The following is a 22,399-nucleotide window of genomic DNA, read 5'->3' as shown; positions in this document are numbered from 1 at the left end:
CTGAGGAAGCCTTCAGAAAGGAGAGTGGACTCTTTTGAACAATTTGGAGAAAAGTGTCTATGGCATTTTAGGAAGGAGAAGGATATACTCTTAAGCCAACAAATCCAATTTGTATTTTCATTTTCTGATTTATTATTCTAGGCTTTCTTTCTTGTTTCGTAAACCCATTCATACACACCCATACATTTCTTTCCTTAGCACATTTTACTCAGTTTATCAAAAACAGTTAAGAGCATTGTGTTTGGGTTTAACTCCTAACTGCTACATGATAACTTTTAACTTTAATTAAATTATTTTGATTCATTAGGCTTCATCCATAACATGAGCACAATAGTATCTGTTGAGATTATATAGGGAAAGAGCTTGGCAAAGTGCCTGACATCGTATAGTGAATGCTTAATAAAATGTATATATATGTAAATAATATAAATATATGTGATAACATACATATATACACATATCACATATATATGTGTGTACGTATTTGTAAACTCTTTGTAGCAAGGAATAGAACTCTTGGCTGTTTTTCTTCTTTTCAATTTTTCTCTTTATTTTTCATCCTATAATTCCTTCTCCGTATAAAACAAGAATTTCAGGAGGGACATTTGTAGTAAACCAGCATTAAAAAAGAAAAAATGTGGCAATCTTGGTCTTTCAAAGACACCTGAGGCAGAGACAGATTTTGCAGACTCTGTTTTAGGTCCTGAGGACAGGGACTATCGGAATTTTGGTATCTTTTACAGTAAATAACCCAATGTTGTTATACCTTGTCTCCTAGTAGATTGAACATACTACTAAAGTAAATTCACTCGAGGTAGGCTACGTAGAATGTTGCACAATTTCTTTGACACTTTGACGATCATTTTGTGAATTTGAGGAAATTGACCCACTGTTCTTTTGTTTGCCTTGTGTGGTGATGCTGGTGATATGAATCAGGTTCCATGACTGCAGAGGTCTTCAGTTCTTACTTACAACACAAATGGAAGAGCTGAATAAATTCCAGAAGCTAGTAAGAGAGGCTGTAAAAAACCTGGAGGGACCTCCATCTCGTAATGTTATTGAATCAGCAACAATCTGCCACCTCCGACCAACCAGACTTCCTCTCAACTGGTAGGTGACAGGAGACGTCATGCAGTGAAATGGCATCACTCCATTATGCTAGCATTCTTCTGAGAGAAGGAACAGTGGCTCATCTAATAAAAGTTTCTTCATTTAAATTCAGACAAAAGTGGAAAGAGATGTATTATTAATGTACTTTTTAAAAAATTCTCAAGAACCACATACTGAAAACTGTGTAATATTTTTTAACGTTTATTTTTGAGAGAGAGACGGATTGGGGGGAGGGGGGCCCTGGCAGAGAGAGAGGGAGACACAGAATCTGAAGCATGACTGCAAGATCATGACCTGAGCTAAGTCGACTCTTAACCGACTGAGGCACCCAGGCGCTTCTGTAATTTTTTTTCTTAAATGGCCTATTTGTTGTAAAGAAAAAGTGAAATATAAAATACTAATAAGCCTCTTTTAGAAATTACCTTGTTGTTATGTTTGCAAGTATTTCTCTGATCATTTTTCTTCTTTTTCAGTTGTGTCTTTTGTAAGGCGGATGAATTGTTCACAGAGTATGAATCAAAGCTGTTTTCCCACACGTGAGTTCTCTGATTACCATCAGGAAAGTGAAACCATTATAAGACTTGGTGTTTCGATTTATAAGACTGTGTTTTCCTCATGGAACCTTCCTGTGTTTTTTTTTTTCTTTAATTACATCAATTCAGTAAACTTTGGCATGTGATCATTTAACATGCTCAGTTTTACTTACATAAAAGTTATTTCCAAATACTCATGTCATCTAATAATGTGTGATGGAGGGACAGTTTAGAGGAGTGATAGATTCTCAAGTCCAACACATTGTAACTCAGATCCCTCCCCACTATTATGGGCGGATTACCTCTCTAAGCCTCAGTATCCTCATTCATGAAATGATAATAAAAACAACACTTACCTCATTGAGTTGTTTATGAATATTAAATTTAAAAATGCACATAATTGCTTAGCATAGTACATGGTAAGAGTTCTATAAAAGGTTGGTTTTCAATATACTTTCTCCAACACAAATTTGAAGTTTTCATCCCGTGTCAAGGATTAAGGTACCCAGTGAATCATAATAGCTATGGTATAGCAAAATTATTCCTATTTTACAAACAGAAATTGAGAAAAGGCTAAGTTCTGGTCATCTTAAATAGACAGATCAACAGTGTACTTTGAGATCATCTTATCATTTTGTTGTGTTTGTTTTTCCATGGTTGGTGGTGGTGGTAGTTTGTGTTTTATATTATGGTAATTCTCATAGCTAGATTTTAGCCTGAACTTTATAGCCATTTTTTATGATGTCAGACTGCTGGTCAAGACACTGGACAAATTTATTATTATGCCTCCAGCGTTTTCAGAATTGCTGCAGTTTCCCAAAGACTTGAAGGCATGATCTTGTAGACATGATATTGAAAGTTATTGATGAAAAGTTATTGACCTTGCTACTCGATTGGCTCTGCCAGTAGGACTTTTACCATGCTCGTTACCCACTGACAGTAGTTACTGTCGTTTCGTTCTCATTTGTTTTCAGAGTGAAAGGCCAGACTGCAATATTTGAGGAGATGATAGAAGATGAAGAAGGACTGGTGGATGATCGAATACCCACCACCAGCCGGGGTTTGTGGGCAGTAAGTGAGACAGAGCGATCTATGAAAGCATTGCTATCATTTGCAAAATCACATAGATTTGATGTTGAATTCATTGATGAAGGAAGTACTTCAATGGATCTTTTTGAAGCATGGAAAAAGGAATATAAGGTATAGTATTTTAATATTTTTTCCAATGTTAAGAATTTTTCTTCTTTATATTATTACTATTTTTCTCTCTTCAGTTTTTAAAAATCTGCTTCTGGGGCGCCTGGGTGGCGCAGTCGGTTAAGCGTCCGACTTCAGCCAGGTCACGATCTCGCGGTCCGTGAGTTCGAGCCCCGCGTCAGGCTCTGGGCTGATGGCTCAGAGCCTGGAGCCTGTTTCCGATTCTGTGTCTCCCTCTCTCTCTGCCCCTCCCCCTTTTATGCTCTGTCTCTCTCTGTCCCAAAAATAAATAAACGTTGAAAAAAAAAAATTTTTTTTAAATAATAAAAAAAAATAAAATAAATAAAATAAAAATCTGCTTCAGAGACTTGAGGTATCATAATTTCTTTTTCCCTAAAATGTAATGGTTGTTATGAAGAATAATAAATACAATAGTACTGAACAAATAAGGAACTTCTATATATTAAATTACTAAAAGAAAGTCATTATTAAAATGAAATTGATATGAAGCCTTGTAATTTAGCTGTGAAAGTGTTTCATTCTTCTTAGCTTGATCTTACACTGCAATTCTGTGAAAGTAGAGTTTTGTTTGTTTTTGCTGTTTTGTTTTGCTTTTGCTCTGTGAGTAATAACCAAACGCCAATAATTTCGAAGATTGAAGAACACAGTAAATATTTCTCACCCTACACCACTGGAAACCATTGCAGTTGATAAAGTAGAAAGTGACCCTTTATGTTTATATTTTGATAATTTTGTCATATTACAACTTTGCTTGAAATGAGATTCCAAAATTCATTGATTTTGAATTATTCTTTATATTTGGATTTGTTATCCATTATCCTGCTTTGAAGGTGAAATCTGTGAGGAAATGAAAGAACAGTTTTATTTATAATATTATAATTCCTTTTATATATTTCTTTAAAAATCTTGACTTTTAAAGCAAGATAAGGTCTTGACTTTTAAAGCAAGATAATAATTTCTACCCACAAAGAGAAAATATGTGGTCTGTAATATCATTTCATATGTTTGGTAAATTGGGGGATAATACCTTTGTAGTTGAAATCATTGACTCATAGTAAATTGTTTCTTCTCACATTACTATTCTAAACGCAAAAGCACATTAACATAGTTAATTATAGCAAGTGATCGGAAGAAGACAGTACTCTGTACAGTATCCAATTGCCCCTGCATTTTTCCTCTGCACTTGTTTTGATGACCTCCTATGTCTGTTTTCTCAGATCTTTGTGAATTTTTTCTCTGTAACACTGCAGACTGAACTCTCGTACAGCAATGCAAATTAATAAGCTACTGTTATACACGTCAGTTGGGGTCTACCTCAAAGCATAATGTTAGTGAAGAAAGCATATCAAAGATTTTACACTGATACATTTCCATAAATTTGAGAAAAATGTATAACCAAATTATTAAGAATGCGTAGATTAGTATAGCTCCAGTGAAAAGTACAGAAGAGGGAGTCCAGTTCAGAACAGTGGTTAGTCCACTGTAGGGATGAGGGAAGAATATGTGAGGGAAGAGTGATACAGTTGGGGAGGAGCACAGAGGCTCGCCAAGGCATTGGTATTGCTCTTTCTTAAATCGGATGTTGAGTACTCAGTTGTGTATTTTAGTAGTCTCATTATCTCATATATATATATATACACATACAGACACACACACACATATATACACATATGTATGTATATACATATATATGTATGATTTTGAAAATGTGAAATAGTTTATAATAAAAATATTTCTTAAAAAAATAAAGATTCCACCAGGCTAACAATGACCTACGAAGATCTGTGGTGCCACCAAGATATCTTTGGGTGTTCTGTTTCTAAGATTCTAAAGACACCGTATTATTCTGTGGCCTATGGAGGTTATTCCGTCATATGTCCTCATCTTAAAAAATGGCCCCAAAATTGCTTGTGTCTTAGACACAACGAAAAAATGTGTATGTCTTAGACTTCACTGAAGACTTTTGATCATGGCACTTTTCGGTGGTTTTAACCAATCTTAATTATGTGCATTAAATACCACTGTCTTCGTGTTTTCTTTCAGTTGCTTCATGAATATTGGATGGCTCTAAGGAATCGTGTATCTGCTATTGATGAACTTGCAATGGCTACAGAACGACTGAGAGTGCGTCATCCTAGGGAGCCAAAGCCCAACCCACCTGTTCTTCATATCATTGAACCACATGAGGTAATTTGCAAGTAAATCACAGAAAAGAGCACAGCCAATAAGTGTCACAAAAATCCAAGGCCCATAGAAGAGAGAGTCGAGGCAATGATCTCTTCTTTAAGAATGCGTTTAATCTCTGCTCTTAGTTTAAACCATATAAGAGTGATTGGTTTTGTAGGTTAAAATAGACAAGGAGAGCAATATCCTATCTAACATATGCGTAGAATTTACTATTTTGGTTTGTTTGTTTCTCTCCATATTGCATAATTGTGTTTTTTTGAGCACCTTCTGTATGTCAGAATCTTAAGGTGGTCTCAGTCAGTTTTTAGACCTGTGTCCTTGCCTCAGTTTTTTCAGAAACAGAAAAAGCTTCTGTAAGAACAATCAAAAACTCTTCTTTTGCGGGGCCCCTGGGTGGTTCAGTCAGTTAAGCGTGCAGCTTCAGCTTAAGTCTTGATATCATGGTTCGTGAGTTCAAGCCCACCATCAGACTTTCTGCTGTTAGCACAGAACCCGCTTCAGAGCTTCGGTCTGCCTGTCTCTTCCCCTTCCCTGCTCACATGTGTGCAGGCGTGCACACATGCATATGCACTTTCTCAAAAATAAATGAACATTGAAAAAAAACCTCTTTTTGCAATTTTCCTTTGTTAATGATGAACAGATAGTAATAACTTATCTTCTAATAAATCTCTCTTTATATCCCAGGTATAAAAAATGACTCTTCCAACCTTTTCTCTCCCATATCTAAAATACTATTTCCTTTATAATTTTATTCCTTGTATGTGTTTTATCTTTTAAATCTTTTTGCTTTTCTAAAGCTTGGAGACTATACCTTAGTTAAACTTAGAAATACTCATTTTTTTCTGTGTCAGCCTTTAAACCATGAATTGTAATTTTTTCCTGTGTAACCAAATTTCTCTTATTTTTATAATCTTCTGTCTGCTATTTTCTACTGGGCAAAAGAAGGACGGGGTGGCGGTGGGGATATGAGTGTGTGTGTGTGCAGGGAGAGGCTGCCTGGGTTTCATAAAATTGCTCTGACCAAAGCAGCAAATCACTTAGTTTTTCTTTATCTCATGGGTATTACTGAAAAATGGTACATAAATAGAATTTGGGTTGATTTTTATCCAACTTCAAGTTTATGGGGAAACTTCATATTTATTGAAGTTTGTCTTCTGTAGAGCAACATATATAGAGAGAGAGATGCCCTTTTGAAATATCTAGTATCCGTTTTTGCAAATTCGAGTTTTCATATGTCAATGGATTCGCTTAAATAGGACACCCTTAAATTATTGAGGAAGAATTGTGCATGTTTAATAGAATAAAATCTTTCTAAGAGACAGTAAAGAAGTTGTTTTTTTTTTTTTTAGGTAGAACAAAATCGTATAAAACTACTAAATGATAAAGCTGTTGCTACATCACAACTTCAGAAGAAACTTGGGCAGCTTCTTTACCTAACTAACTTGGAGAAGGTATTGTGTTTAAAAGATGCTACTTTTTCCCATGCTGTATACCTGTAAACCTTAGTGACTCTTTCCTTTTAATCTATTAGTCCCACAATTAATGGTACAGCGTTTTGTTTTTAATCAGTCTTTTTTGTGTGTGTTAATTGTATCAGTCAGAACACAAGTTATATCTACACTAGCTACACAGATCACAACAGATGGTATTGTGTTATACAGATTCTATAAAGGATGTGTACTGTAGAGTATAGAAGAATGTAAACAGATTGTAGTTCAAAACCTTGAATAGTGGAAGTATTACAACATACCTCTAGGCAAAGATTACATTGTATAATCTCTCTCCCTCTCCTCTTTTTCTCTCTCTCTATATATATCTATATATATACGTCTGTATATAGATGTATATATATGTCTATATATAGATATATATACACACACGCATTCCTTAATACATAAATAGATTTTTAATTTGTTATTTGGAATTATAAAATGTTTGGAAGGCTACTAAATCAGAAAATATAACAATGAATTATTTAATGTAATTCAAAACACATTTTCTGAGTTGTGAGCAACATACTGTGTTGGACATTGATGAATGTAATTCCATTTGATTGTGAGAATAAGTAGCTTTTGACAGTACCTTCCAGAAAGAGATACAATAGATTTTTGGATAGGACAAGTGAAGGAAAGCAGTAGACTAGAGTTGGTCCTGAAAACTGATACAAAATACATTTAAGTGGATCTGTAAATCCCAGTGGTGATAAAATGAAAAGTTGAACCTTCATTATAAGTAAAACAGCACGGTGGCTAAGAAGATAGTCTTGGGATCCAGACAGTTCAGGTTTGGTTCTTGACACCACTATTTTCTACATGTAGGTCTTTAAGTTATTTACCTCTCTTTGCCCCATCGTAAAATGAGAATAATAACATCATCTTGCAGGACTTTCTTGAGGACTGTGTAAATTAATATAGGAAGAGTGCTAGAGCAGTTCCTAATTTATTAAGCACTTACTAGGTCTTTGCTATTAATATGATTATATTATTACTAATATTACTATGATGACTGCTGTTATCCTGGCAGGAGAAAAAAGATGGGAGAAAACTTAAAAGTCGGTCTCATGCAAAATGCTAGCACTAGAGTAATAACATTTGGAAAAAATTTCTTCTTATTCCTAAATGTGAGTTTTTTTAATGTTAGATTTCTACACTTTACATGTGAAAGTCAAAACAAAGAAATAGGTAATTGTTAGTTATAGGATATAAATCAGGATATTGATTTGTTGAATGGGTTTTTTTTAATTAAAGTTCTAAGTAAGAATATATAATCTGCCTAGAAAACCCAATTCAGCTAATAATATAAGAAAAAAAAAAATTTAATCTGTAAGTGAAGGAAAATCAAATTAAGCTCATACCATTTCCTGCCACCAAATAGGGAAAGATTTTTAAAATAACATTCCACAGGGGCGCCTGAATGGCTCAGTTGGGTAAGTGTCAGCTCTCGGTTTTGGCTCAGGTCATGATCTCATGACTCACGAGTTCAAGCCCTACATCGAGCTCTGTGCTGCCAGCACACAGCCTGCTTGAGATGCTCTGTCTCCCTTTCTCTCTGCCTGTCCCCCACTCATGCTCGTTCTTGGTCTCTCTCAAAAATAAATAAACCAAAAAAAATATTTAACACTCCACAGTGGTGAAAGGGCAGTGAATGGATATTTTGTGTATTACCAATGGGAATATAAATTTATATAGCCCTTTCCCAAAAATACTTGGACATATACTAACAATTTTAGATAATTTATATCTTTTGACTCAGTAATTCTTAGAACTTTTGCTGAAACAGAAATTTGGGGGGTAAATTAGATATGAGGATATTTATTACATTACACTCTCTCTCTCTCTCAAAATAAGAAAGTTGAGAGAAAAAAATAACAAAATTAAACAAAAAATAAAACTATAAATGGAGTATAATCCCAATTTTATGTGACTGTGTTTAGTTAAAGTAAATAAAAATAGTAAACTAAACAAATTTTCAAAATTTTCTGGCAGTCAGCAGGGACTTACTGAGCACCATTTAACGTATATGCATTATAGTAGGAGTTTGAGATAGACAGAGTTGGTCCTTGGCCTCAAGGAACTTAATGTGATTTGATGTAATTTGATGTAGACAGATCATAAGCACTGATCAAATAGTGATTTAATAAGATGTTAGTTAGCAAGTCAACTAAACTTGGGAAATAAAATATAAATTAATCACTTAAAGCAGAGCGGTATACATTTAAGAGCTCTGAAGAAATTTAAAGATGAATGTGTTACACTGTTGATCAGCAGTTTTCAGTATCAAGTAAGAGAAAACTGGTAAATTTCCAATAAGATTTCAAAGCATAAAGAAGGTCTCCAGTACATAAATATTGAGTCACTGTGTTGTACACCTGAAATTAATATGTGTCAATTATCTCAGTTACAATAATAAGTTGTTCAGAAGAAATTTTCTGAATACTAAGCAACCACATGATATCTTTAGTACTCTATTTATTTGAGGACTGCTACATCTATATGGGAATAGCAGTGATGTCTTGCCATTACCTTAGTAACATTTTGTTTTTAAAGACAGTAGAGACCTATAGAAGCAAAAAGGTTGAGTGAAATGACGTTCTAGGAAAGGAAGAGCTCTTTCTAGGTTAGCTGAGATTGCTGGCCATTGTCTTGCCTGAAAACATTTGCCATACCTGGGTACAGACTGAGATTAAGATCAGTATTGCAGAGGGACTCAAACAGGAGAAAGAGAAATCAGTAGTACTTTTGATGGCCAGGTGAGTTAGTATTATATTTTGAACCTAGAGGAGCCTCAGATGCACAACAAACTTTACTCGTTTGCTAAGTGACACTTGACAGTTAGGCCTGAAGTAGAAATACACAGTGAAATCTTAGTTTCACAGCACTCAGGAAACAGTTCGTCCCCAAGAGAGCAAGGAGCCAACAATGAACATAACAGGTCTTAACCACTGAGACATTTGAAACCATAGTGGCCTGCGTTTTTAACTAAACTTAAAACAGATCCCAAAACCAGCTCAGTTTTTTATTGGATTGAGTAGCCACTCACCCCTTAACCTAACTGCCTACTGGGGGAGGGGTAATCCCTGTGAAGGAAAATAACATCTAATTTTGTCAGTTTGTTGTATATAAACAAACTAGGAAATGTAGCACACAATAAGAAATTCCAAGAAATGTGCAAGGCAGGAGAATGTGACCAGTAATTAAAAGGTAATAAGTGGACAGTCAGAGCAGATCTATAATAATCCAGATTGTGGACATAGCAGGAAAGGACTTTAAAGTAATTATGATTAATACATTAAAGAGAGGAAAAGCTAGACAACATAGATAAAATGAACTGGAATATATACAGTAGAATCAAATGGACATTTTAGAATGGCAAAATCCAGTACCTGAAATTAAAAACTCGTTGGATGGGGACCAGACACAAAATGACAGAAGTAGTGAAATCAAGTATTGTTCAACAAATAATACCCAGTTTGAAGAAGCATATAAATAAAAGTAAAGAGCAGCATAAAGTGAAAGATGTGGGACACAAGTCATATGATTGGCATACATGTAATTGAAGCTCCAGGAGAGAAAGAGATGAAATGGTACTAGAGCAACGTGAAGAAATAATGGCTAAGAATTTTCCAAAACTGAAAGATAATATGATAATATCTTACAGATTCAAGAAGCTCAGAAAACCCCAAACAGAATAAATAATTTTTTTAAACACCTACGAGTATCCTAATCAATCTGCTAGAAACCAAAAATAATGAAAAAAAAAAAAAAAAAAAAAACTAAGCAACTAGAACTGGGAGAAAAAAAGAATAATACTTTCAAAGTAGCACCATAAAAATGGTGACTGTATACCTTCTCCTTGTTGACTACACAGGGAAACTGTTTTCTTTTAGCATTTTAAAGATGTCATTCCACTGTTACCACGTTTCCATAGCTTTGCTGTATAACCAGATAACAGTGGAAGAACATCTTTAAAATACTGTTTTAAAAAGTGAAACAAAGGGGTGCCTGGGTAGCTCATTGGGTTAAGCATCCGACTTCGGCTCAGGTCATGATCTCACGGTTTGGGAGTTTGAGCCCCTTGTCGGGCTCTGTGCTGACAGCTCGGAGCCTGGAACCTGCTTCAGATTCTGTGTCTTCGTCTTTCTCTGACCTTACCCCACTTGTGCTCTGTCTCTCTCTGTCTCTCAAAGATAAATAAATGTAAAAAAAAAAAAAAAAAAAAAAAAAAAAAAATTATGTTAAGTAAACAAAAAGTAAAATAAAGATGTTTCTAGATAAAGATTGAAAGAATTCCTTCCCAGTAGACTCACACCACAACCAATATTAAAGGGAGTTCTTTGGACTGAAGGGAAATTATCCCAGTTTGAAGGGAACTACAGGAAGAAACACAGGTTAAGAGAAAGCATAAATATGTAGGTAAATAAAAAAGAATATTGACTCTGCAAAGCAATAGTACTGTTGTATAGGATATACATCATATACAGAACTCTGAAAGCTATAACTATAACACAGAGGAAGAAGGTAAGCAGAGCTAAACTATTACAAGATTCTTCCATATGTTAGAAAAATGGACAAAAAAGTCAGTAAGGATATCTAACATTTGAACACTGAACAACCATGACCTAAATGACACAGACCAGTAATACCCAGCAAACACAAAATACACTTTTCTTAGGAGTACATGGAACACTCACCAGAATAGACCTTCTGCTGATTCAAAGAACAACTCTTAAGATTCTTAAAGGATTAAGATTATACAAGATTATGTTTTCTAACTAAAGAGGAATTAAACTAGAAATCAATATGGAAAGATAACCAGGTAAAGAACCAAATATTCAGAGATTAACAACACACTCCTAAATAACCCGTGAGTTAAATAAGTCACAATGGAAATTAGAAAACGTTCTGAACAAAAATAAAAATTAAAAATTATGGGGGCGCCTGGGTGGCTCAGTCGGTTGGGCATCTGACTTCAGCTCAGGTCATGATCTCACGGTCCGTGAGTTTGAGCCCCACGTCGGGCTCTGGGCTGATGGCTCAGAGCCTGGAGCCTGTTTCCGATTCTGTGTCTCCCTCTCCCTCTCTGCCCCTCCCCCGTTCATGCTCTGTCTCTCTCTGTCCCAAAAATAAATAAACATTAAAAAAAAAAAAATTTTTTTTTTTTTAAATTATGTGACAATGTGCAGCTAAGGTGTGCTTAGAGGAAATTTATAACTTTAAGTCAGGATCTGCAAAGTACCATACGTGGGACAAATCCAGCTCACTACCTGTTTTGTAGATAAAGTTTTGTTGGAACCCAGCCACACTCATTCCTTTACATATTGTTTATGGCTGCTTTCATGCTACAATAGCAGAGTTGAGTAGTTGCAACAGAAACCACGTGGCCACAAAGTCTACAGTATTTACACCCAGGCCATTTTTGTTTTTTTAGAGGGAGAAGGATCATGCATGAGAGGGGGAGAGGGGCAGAGAGAAAGAGAGAATCTTAAGCAGGCTCCACGCTCAGTGCAGAGAGTGATGCAGGGCTCAATCCCACAACCCTGGGATCATGACCTAAGCCAAAATCAAGAGTCAGACTCTCAACCAGCTGAACCAACCAGGCCCTTTATGGAAAAATAGTAATCGTACTTCAAATCTAAAGAGAAGAGATGTTGTAAATTATGATAAATTATTTACAGAATGCTACATAATGCCCTTTATTATATGCATGCCTGTGGATAAACTCCCGCACTGACTTTTGGCCATGTGACACAAGCGTAGAGATTTGCAAAGTATGTGCACATTAGAGTTTTCCCAACCTTGTTGCTCTTTGGAACTCTGAATCTATGTGAAGCAGCACAAGTTATCTTTCTTGAGGAGCAGAAACCTCAGCTCAGCCCTCTCTCCAGACTAGCTAGTCTTCTGGCTTCTAGACATCAACATGGCGCCATAGTGCACCATCCAGTCCCAGAGCACACAGGTGACCTATGGAATCATGAGAAGTTCATGTTTGTTTTAGCCACTCAGATTTTAGGTGGTTTGTTATATGTTATCTGAAACCAAAATCAACAAATAGAAAAAAAGAATAATTCAGCTTTTTAAAAAAATACGTATATTTTAGTTAAAGGAATTGTTTTGAACACATTCAGTTGCTGAATCTATGCACAATTTACCTTTTTTTTTTAACTACTTGCAAAAGTCAAAGGATAATCAAAAATAATTTTTTTTTAATGTTTATTTGGTCAGTGAAACCACAGACTTACAACTTCAGTGATCTGTGAGTCATTTACTTTCTTTTATGGTTTCCTCAGCATTAAAACCTGACAATTTGGTGACCTTTTTGAAGCTCAAAAATTTTTGAAATAGTTATAAAGAGATTTTGAAGAGAACTATTATACTTCAGTATAATTTCCAGGCGAAATAAGTCTCAAATCAAAGATATTTTGCTTTGCCCTAATGAGATTACAAAAGATACTGAAAAGAAACTAAGGAGACCTGTAAATAAATGCTGCCTCTTCCCAAGTCTATGATCACAAACCCAGTGGATGTACAGAATAAATACTATCTTTCCAGTTTTTAAGGAGCCTTTATTTCAGAATTCCAAATTACATTTTTTAAAATAATACATATTTATTTATAACAAAATTTAGCTTGAAAATAAAATTTTGAGAATTTACCTTTTATATCACATTGTGCTTTTCATTTTGCCTGCTATAATAGTCACATATATAGTAATATGATAACTTTTAACAAACTTTAATGCAATTTATTTCCTTTTTGTTGTTGTTGTTCCTTGAATGTTATTTGTAAAACCTGGGAATATTAGTATTAAGTAATTTTTTTTTAATGTTTATTTATTTTTGAGAGAGAGAGTGTGAGCTAGGGAGGAGCAGAGAGGGAGAGAGAGAGACAGAATCTGAAGCAGTCTCCAGGCTCTAAGCTGTCAGCACAGAGCCTGACACGGGGTTTGAACTCAGGAACCCTGAGATCATGACCTGTGCTGAAGTCAGTGCTCACCCACTGCACCAGTGCACTGAGCCACCCAGGCACCTATAATAATATATTATTAAATCACCTTAATTACTAGATTGTTTAAATAGAAATTGCCAGCATCTACTTTTATAAATGAGTTATAAAATGCATATCAGGTTTTAAAATGCAACTAACCTAGTTTTTATTTTTTTGAACAGTCTCAAGATAAAACATCAGGAGGCATTAATCCAGAACCTTGTCCAATCTGTGCTCGGCAGCTGGGAAAACAGGTGAAATAATAATAAATATCATATGCATTTATAAAACACTTTACACTTTCAAAGGCATTTACCTACAATCTCTCTTTTTTTCTCATAACGGTTTTACGTCCAAGGCAAAAATTCCCTCCATCTTAAGATAGGGCCAAAGGTTAGGTGATATGCTTTAGTGCTACATATGCTTGAGCAGTGTTCCTCCTTAAGTGATAGGTAAAAACATGTTTCTAGAATAACCCCATGTTTTTCGTTAAAGGTGCATAGTTTTGCTTATTGTTTCCAGTCACAAGATCAAGTCTAAGTAATTTGACTTTGTCAGTTTAACATGTTTATTTGGTAATCGTACAGAAATATAGCATATATAGATTTACATAAGGTATTACAAGGGTATAGTAACATGGTGTTTACTTGGGATTATTAATATCTGGTAATACCAGGCTTTAAAGTATAAATAATATCTCTCCTGGGGGAATTTAGATGTGATTTTTACAAGCCCATTATGTCAGTTAAGAATATTTCTTTTTGAATGTTGGTGTACAAATGTCTATAAACTTAATGGCACCGTATTAGCTTTCCTCAGATTCTTTTATCCTACCAACTGTGATTTTTGAAAGTATAAATTTCTACTTTGTATGATAAATCAATGTATACAATATTAATTTTAATTGCTCCTCAAAATTTGAAATGAGTAAAAGTATTCTTGGCTGTTTTTTCTATGAACTGAGAGTAGAAAGTTAAATATATGAGCTCCACATTCTGACCAGCAATAATCAGGAAAAAAGTGCCTTTTAGTTTACACAAGTTATGCAGAAAGTGAGATTTTTTTAAAGGACATTTTATTGATAGTAAATCTTAAATAGATAGATGCTACTTTGGAAACTGAGACTAGAAATGTACAGACCCTGGTGATTTCTGAGAAAAGTCACTGGTGAAAATGTGATAAAAGTGATAAAAATGGAAAGAATCATGATGTACGTAGTATCTTTTTTACTTTTAGTTTTGATGAGATTCATGCAACTGGATGAATCAAATTTTGTTTAATTTATGTCTTAAACATTTCCAGTTTTTAAAGTTCTTTCATATACATTATTTCATTAATTTTAGTACAGCCCATATTGTAGTATAAGCTGTATTTCCTACACTTAGGAGAACATTCTGGATTACAATAAGAGTAACAAAACTTTACTTTTTTAACTCTGTTCCTAGCCACAATCTGTAGGATATCTAGATTAGCTTCCTGGTTCTCCTGTTCCCCTCCTGATTTAGAGAATCGGTCAGAGATAACTGGCTATCCAGATAATCTCTGGTTATCCAGAGATAATCCCTGGAGCCATTGCCAATTGTCTGGTCTTGGGTTTGGGCTGGTTCAGTCAACTTCCAGTCACCCCTGAGGCCCCAGCGCCAGGTGTCTCTGGTGTCTCCTGATTTGCAGATATAGGTGAATTTATCTTGTTCAGCTGTTCATGCGAAGCTGTCATGAGCCACAAAAGCTCTCTTATTGGAGGAAGTGCCCTTCACCCCCACTGGCAGTGGAGGCACACAGGTACAGCAGAGTGCTGCTGTGTCTACAGAAATGCGCGTGAAACAGCTCTTTAATTTTACTGCAGCTTCAACTCCTGACGAATGACACGAGTCCCTGAGAGCACGTGTGCAGCTGAACAACGGCATGAACAGCATCAGCCAGTAAAGCCCCAAACAGCCCCTCCCCCTCGGCAAAAACTATTTTAAAAACAAGTTGATATTTTTCTCTTCCCTGACTGTGAATTCTTTCCTAAGGGGCTTCTTAGTCTGTCCTGCAAAATTCCTCAGGTGGACCCACCCATGCACCTTCTTTCCATGCACGTCCATATGTGTCCAAACCCTAGAAAAATACAGCTTAGTGCTTAGGGACCTAGTCACTCATAACACTGCTCAGTTGTTGTTGTTGTTCACCAGGGGAGAAAGTTAAATAACTTGCATAAGATGTACAGCTTTCAAAACTGACATCTCACCTAAAGCCAATAGACTTCTGCATCCCTCATTGCCTAACACAGGGTGTCTCCATGGTATATTCCAAGAGTCAGAATGATTGTACTTTTCTTGAAATAGGGCAAAGGGGTATCAAAAATGTCTTTTTATTTATTTATTACGTTTTTTTAATGTATCCAGAACCACTTTTATTTTATTTTTTAAATGTTTTCTTTATTTTTGAGAAAGTGCAAGTGGGGAGGGGCAGAGAGAGAGAGAAAGGGACAGAGGATCTGACGTAGGCTCTGCACTGACAGCAGAGAGCCCCATGTGGGACTTGAACTCACGAGCTGCGAGATCATGACCTGAGCCAAAGTCGGATGCTCAACCAACTGAGCCAGCCAGGTGCCCCCCAGAACCACTTTTAAAATAAATGTGAGATACTAGCCCATCTCATTATCAATATAATGATTACTGTAACATGTGAAGTTGTAAATCCATTTAATGAGTTATATAGAATGTACTGATGATGATATTATCTCCAAGTTAATGTTGTTCTCAGTCCTTCCATCATATCTGCTGTTACAGTGCTAAAAGAGTAATTTGCAGAGGTGCCTGGGTGGCTCAGATGGTTAAGCGTCCAACTTTGGCTCAGGTCATAATCTCACAGCTCGTGAGTTCAAGCCCCACATGGGGCTCTGTGCTAACAGCTCAGAGCCTAGAGCCTGCTTCCAGTTCTGTGTCTCCCTCTCTCTCTCTCTGCCCCTCTCCCGCACTGTTTCTCTCTAAAATAAATAAACATTTAAAAAAAATTTTTAAGAGTAATTTGCATTCTTCCTAAATACGGAAATGAGAACACCAACTTAGAAAATAATGGTTGACTGGCTGTTATGCTCACAGTTAGTGTGAGTGGAACTAAAGACTATGGAAGCTTACTCTTGTTGGACTAAAAAATAGTTAATTTTAAGGTATAACTTAGCGTTTATGACTTAAAGAATATTAATGTCATAAAACATTTAGGAAGTGAAATGACTCCCTTCTCCTTTTAATATGTTTATACATTGGAAGGCATCTTTGATAGCATCTCACTGAGGTATGTTCTGTGTGTTTTCTTTTCCAGTGGGCAGTACTGACCTGTGGACACTGCTTCTGTAATGAATGCATTTCAATTATTATTGAACAGTACAGCGTAGGGTCTCACAGAAGCTCCATTAAGTGTGCCATCTGCCGCCAGACCACATCTCACAAAGAAATCTCGTACGTCTTCACCTCAGAGAAAGCCAGCCAGGAAGAGGACATCCCTGTGAAGGTACAGTAGGTTAAGAACGTGTAGAAGCATAGTCAGAGCAATGTAATAGGAATCCGTAACTAGCAGTGAGAGCATCAAAATCAGAACAAGGCTGGCACAGTGACTATGTGGAAACCACTGTTCTGGTCCGTAGGAACACTGCCCAAAAGCCTCAGCTTTACCATCTTTCCTTTCTGTGTGGGAGAAACACAAGAACACTTCTTCAAACATGGCTAGCCATCGTCAGGTCCACTGTGGCAAGCAAGTAACATTTTAGAATTTCAGTTCTCCATCATCTTCAATAATATTTCTGTCTACTACAAATATAGCTCTGATTAAATTAGAGATTTACTTAAAGAAAGCTTCTTCCTCATTCTTTCATTTACCCTAGATAGCAGGGAAAAGGGGTGAGCCCAACCTAATTGGAAGAAAAAATACAGTGGTTGCTAAAATTAAGACTGTCACAAGAAGGAGATAGTATACTTTTTTTTTTCTTTTTCATGTTTATTTACTTATTGGGAGGCAGGGGTGGGCAGAGGGGGAGAGAGAGAATCCCAAGCAGGCTCCTTGCTCAGCGCAGAGCCCAATGCCAGGCTCGATCCCACGAGCCTTGATCATGGAAGCCTCTTGGGGGCTCAGTCGTGACTTGAGCCAAAGTCAGGAGTCAGATGTTTAACCGACTGAGCCACTCAGGTAACCCAAAAGGGAGATAGTATACTTTCAAATGACATGGATTGGTATTTCATGATATAGCCAAAACTTGGCTTTATTTTCCTAATTTCTCCCATGCTTCATCTAAAATTTTAAGAAAGTGACTAGAATTTGAAATCCAAATAGGATCTGTACTTGGATTTTCTGTCTAAGGGGCATCTATTTGGTAACAAACCTTACTAGAATTCTTTGTTCTTTGTCTTCCTTAAACATGCATTTTTTTCCTCCCTAACCAAACTTAGACAAAGAACAAATCAATATATGATTGTAGCAGGGAATAGGGGCCTGAAGGAGTAGTTGAGAGTTAAAAATCCTTATTTTTAAGGATTGTATTTTTTGAAGAAAATTAACTACAGGTTGAAACTATCAGGAGTTAGGCAGGTGATAGGATTCCGCCACGTGAAAAAAGTGTGGTTGAATTGAAGAATATGTAATTGCTGTTTATTCCTACTATTATTTGAGTAAAACCTGAAAATGTCAGTCACATTGCTCTCTAGTGTGTTGAGATAAGCAGAATCCCAACGTTGAAATGAACTTCCTTTCATTCATTCATTGATTCGTTCATTCATACCGTACGTGTTTATTGGATACATTGTGTGTGCCAGGCAGTGTACTGAGCCTCACTGATACAAAGTACATTTCCGAATAAAACGGACATGATTGCTGCCGCCGTGGATTTTACAGTTTGGCAATGTTGGGGAAGGAATTTGAGTTGGAGCACGAAGCACAGACAGTACACAGATAATTAATATATTAGAATCATGATCAGCCCTACAAAAGAAAATCAAACCTGGCTCCTCCGAGGGAATGACAGTTAAATAGATGTCCAAAGAATGAATGAATGAACCCAGCTGGGGTGAGGAGAGAGGTGAATTAGTGGGGAGGAGGCTGCAGCCAGAAAGAAACCAGCAAAAAACAATACATAGAACGTCTATACGCAGAATTCTATACGTAGAATACATAGAATGTCTGAGACAAGAAGGAACTCGGTGGAAGTCAGTGGCTGCAGTGTAGAAGGCACAAGGGACAATTGAATGAAATGCGTCTGGAAACCAAAAAGGGGCCAGAGGCTGAGGGGCCATCTGAAGATTTGAGAATTTTCTTTTCATATGAACAGAAAGGCATTACATGTTATAAGCAGAGAAGTATCATGATTAGATTTGAATCTTTAAAAGATCCCTTTCCTTGTAGTGTGGAAACTAGATTAGCAGGAATAGAAAAGAATGAAAAAACTTTGGAGAGACTGGTTCAGGAGGCTGCGGCAGTAGCCATGGTGGCTTTGATTAGGTTTCTGGTCGTGGAGACAGAAGGAAGCAGATCTAGTCGTGAGATATTTAAAGTAAGGTGAATGGTAAGGTAGAATGCTGGAGGAGTTGATGAGGCAGACTTTGTAGGTGACCCCCTGGTTTCTGAAGTCAAAAATCAGGTGGATAATAAGTAGTACAGTTGCCAGTAGATGCTATTTGGAAGAAGGTATATTTAAACATGCTGTGTTTGAAATGCCTAAGATACTCAAGTACAGCTGTGCAGCGCAGCCACTGGCATAAGTGATGTTGGAGGCTGCGGAAGTGGATGAGATTACCCGAGAAGAGACACAGAAGTTAGCTTCAGACCAGGTCCCGTAGGACTCCAGGGCTGTTTGAAAGTTGAGTAAAAGGGGAGGAGCAGAAAAGGAGACCAGGAAGGAACAGCTGGGGCCATGGGCAGCTGAGGAGCGTATGCTGTCCACAGAGGCCACAGGAGGACTGCTTCAGTGAGGAGGCAGCTATCAGCTGTATCAGTGATGTTGAAGGGGGCTCAGCCACTGGGGACCATTTTGGCTAATGAAGGGCATTGACAACCTCAGAAGGAGCTCTTTCCCTGGAAACGTAGAGGCAGAAAACAGTTTAGGAGGGAATGAGGAGTGAACAAAAAATGAGTAATAGACAAAATGCCCAGATATTTTATAGTAAATTTAGCTATGAGGTAGAAAAGAGAGAATTATAACCAGCAGGAGATACAAAGTGCAGAAAGGGGGGTTGTTTTGTTTTAGGGTTTTTTGGGTTTTTTTTAAGATAAATGTTCTGGAGTATGTTTAATCTCTGGCAAAGAAGGATAGTTTGAAGATATAAGAGAGAGAAGGGATAATCTGCAGTGTAAGTTTCTTGAAAAGACAGTGTTGACATAAAGAGAAAGTGGAAATCCCACTGAAATCAAATAACAGAGAGGTTGGGCTACTGAGCAAATAAGCTGTAAGGGCACTTGTCAGAGGATGGGATATTTTAGTCATTTCAGAAAGGACAGGTATTCAGTACTCCAGATGTGGCTGCAGAAGTAGGTGACCCAAGTGAGGTGGAGGAGAAAAGGTGCTAGAGGGCGCCTGGGTGGCGCAGTCGGTTAAGCGTCCGACTTCAGCCAGGTCACGATCTCGCGGTCCGTGAGTTCGAGCCCCGCGTCAGGTTCTGGGCTCATGGCTCAGAGCCTGGAGCCTGTTTCCGATTCTGTGTCTCCCTCTCTCTCTGCCCCTCCCCCGTTCATGCTCTGTCTCTCTCTGTCCCAAAAATAAATAAACGTTGAAAAAAAAAATTAAAAAAAAAAAAGAAAAGAAAAGGTGCTAGAAATGAAGAGGTAACTTGAATGTTGAAGGGGTTGTCCACGTGGACAGTGAACCCTATCTAGAGCTGAGGTATAGAGTTAACGATTTTGAGATAGGCCGCCGAATCCTTTCGTGAATGAGAGATAGTGTTGAGTAAATGATGGCAGCAAAGGGTAGAATTAGGGGATAACTGGGCTTCATGAGGCCCAAAAGAATGGAAATTTTTACAAAAGTGAGAGAGAATGATCTGAAACCTGCATCAGGGACCAGAGGATACCAGAGCTCGTAGTGTAAGGAATATTAGAGTGGATGTCTCCATCGAGAGGCCTGCTGAGATAATGGTGTGCTCCAAGGACAGCCGTGTTCTAGTTAAAGCAAGGAAGTAGAGAGCAGCATTTCCACAAAAGGTTGAAAGTATAGAAGAGTTTGTTGGCCATAAAGCCCTCATTCCTGGGGAACCACCAGAGTTCGGGAGTAGAAAGAGAAAAGGCAGGGCGGGGAGTGGGAGGGAACTGCAGAGCAGTAGGGGAGTCACAGAATGGGGCAGACTGAGTGATGAGAGGATCATGACTTACAGGGGTCATGTAGCCCTGATCCTTGTGAATCCCCTGGATAAATGTGTATTTTTAAGCCACATGCCAAAGGGTTACTGAGTGAAGGAAGACTAAGGTGGTCTGTGGTGCAATCTGCTGACCAGCCCTGAGGCATTTGATGGTTAGACCTGATCTTCCTCCCCACCCAAAGAAGTGCTTTCTGGGGCACCTGGGTGGCTCAGTCGGTTAAGCGTCCGACTTCAGCTCAGGTCATGATCTCGCGGTTCGTGGGTTCGAGCCCCACATCAGGCTCTATGCCGACAGCTCGGAGCCTGGAGCCTGCCTCGGATTCTGTGTCTCCCTCTCTCTCTGTTCCTCCCCTGCTCGCTCTCTCTCTCTCTCTCAAAAATAAAGATTTTTAAAAAAAAAAATTTTTTTTTTTTAAAGTGCTTTCTTCCCACGTTCCCTCTCTCCCTTTCTTCCCAATCCTGCAGTTTCCTTCTCCTTCCCTTAAAAAAGTCTTTCTTAGCCCTTGTTTCTCTTCTAATTCTTTCTTTGGCCTTAGACATCCCAAGGCCACAGATGGCATCTGTGGCTAAGAAGGGCTGCTGACCCTTATTAGATAAAAGCGTTCATCACAGTATAAGGAATGAGTGTGAGAAGGAAGTGCTGTGTCAGGCTTCATGCCGTGAAGTTTAGAAAGTGATTGCTCTAGCTACCAGTAAACAGCACGGCCTCTATGAAACGGAGTCATTGAGCCCATCAAACCCAAACACCTGTTCGTTTTGTGGCACCCTTCCTAGATACACAGGAGAGAGATCAAGGCAGTTGCATTTGCTGTCCTGTTGGGACGGGAATATCGGTGTACAAATGCTGTTTATTATGCTCTGACTTCTTCCTGTCTTACCTCGGTACTGACGAACACACGAATTAATTGAAGCATCTCATAAAAAGTTGTCAGATTACAGAATTTGCTAAAGTTAACTTTTCTTTTGTCACAGATACGTCAATACTTGTATTCCCTTTTTATTAAACACAGTGACTGAATGAACATTGGACCTGATAGGCTTTCAGGTTTTGCTTCTTGCCACATTTACTTTTGCTTCTCACCACCTTTTCTGTCACCATTTGTGTCTGCCACTTCTGCCTTCTGCTGCCCGCCCCCTTTTCTGACTGTTGTCACATTTCTGCCCTACTGTCTGCCACCTTCTCTTTGAAGCATCTGCCTATTGTTTTTCAGACTCCCTGTATCTGAAACTATCCTACTGAATAGTCACATCATCAATTGTGAAGTTGAGGGAGTATTCATATATAAAATAAAGATGACTCTATGTAAATAATTACGGCATTATTTTGAAATTTTGTTACGTATTACATCAAACTATTGCTAAACCTAGGGATTTTTTATTTTATTGTGGATTATCAAATCTCTGGCCTTTATTACACAAGACTGAGAAGTAAATTTTTTATTTCATTGAAGTTTTTGTATTACCTGAAATGTTTACTTCATTCTTAAGTATTCATGTCAAGACTCTCAGAGTAGACAGTATATCATACATAGTGCTTAATCATGTA

The 22,399-nt window shown here is 37.4% G+C and overlaps 1 protein-coding gene and 1 long non-coding RNA gene across 5 annotated transcripts in view; both read left to right on the top strand.

Moving 5' to 3' along the window:
• The window catches only part of SHPRH (SNF2 histone linker PHD RING helicase), a 93,962-nt gene that overhangs the window by 51,606 nt on the left and 19,957 nt on the right, over positions 1-22,399 (top strand). For all 4 annotated transcript variants that reach the window (XM_045499931.1, XM_045499930.1, XM_045499933.1 and 1 more), the window contains 7 exons: positions 937-1,110; positions 1,584-1,646; positions 2,618-2,843; positions 4,905-5,048; positions 6,398-6,499; positions 13,714-13,785; positions 16,838-17,026. In XM_045499931.1, the coding sequence (XP_045355887.1) occupies positions 937-1,110; positions 1,584-1,646; positions 2,618-2,843; positions 4,905-5,048; positions 6,398-6,499; positions 13,714-13,785; positions 16,838-17,026 (970 nt within the window). The remainder of the gene's footprint in view (positions 1-936; positions 1,111-1,583; positions 1,647-2,617; positions 2,844-4,904; positions 5,049-6,397; positions 6,500-13,713; positions 13,786-16,837; positions 17,027-22,399) is intronic.
• Positions 17,550-22,164, top strand: LOC123609126. The gene is made up of 2 exons (XR_006717621.1): positions 17,550-20,061; positions 20,307-22,164. It is a non-coding gene; the product is annotated as an uncharacterized LOC123609126 (long non-coding RNA).

Source organism: Leopardus geoffroyi, chromosome B2, assembly GCF_018350155.1.
Source record: "Leopardus geoffroyi isolate Oge1 chromosome B2, O.geoffroyi_Oge1_pat1.0, whole genome shotgun sequence".
NCBI classification, from domain to species: Eukaryota; Metazoa; Chordata; class Mammalia; order Carnivora; family Felidae; genus Leopardus; species Leopardus geoffroyi.
Note: the sequence above shows the minus strand (reverse complement) of the source record. Positions and strands in the feature narration are given on the sequence as shown.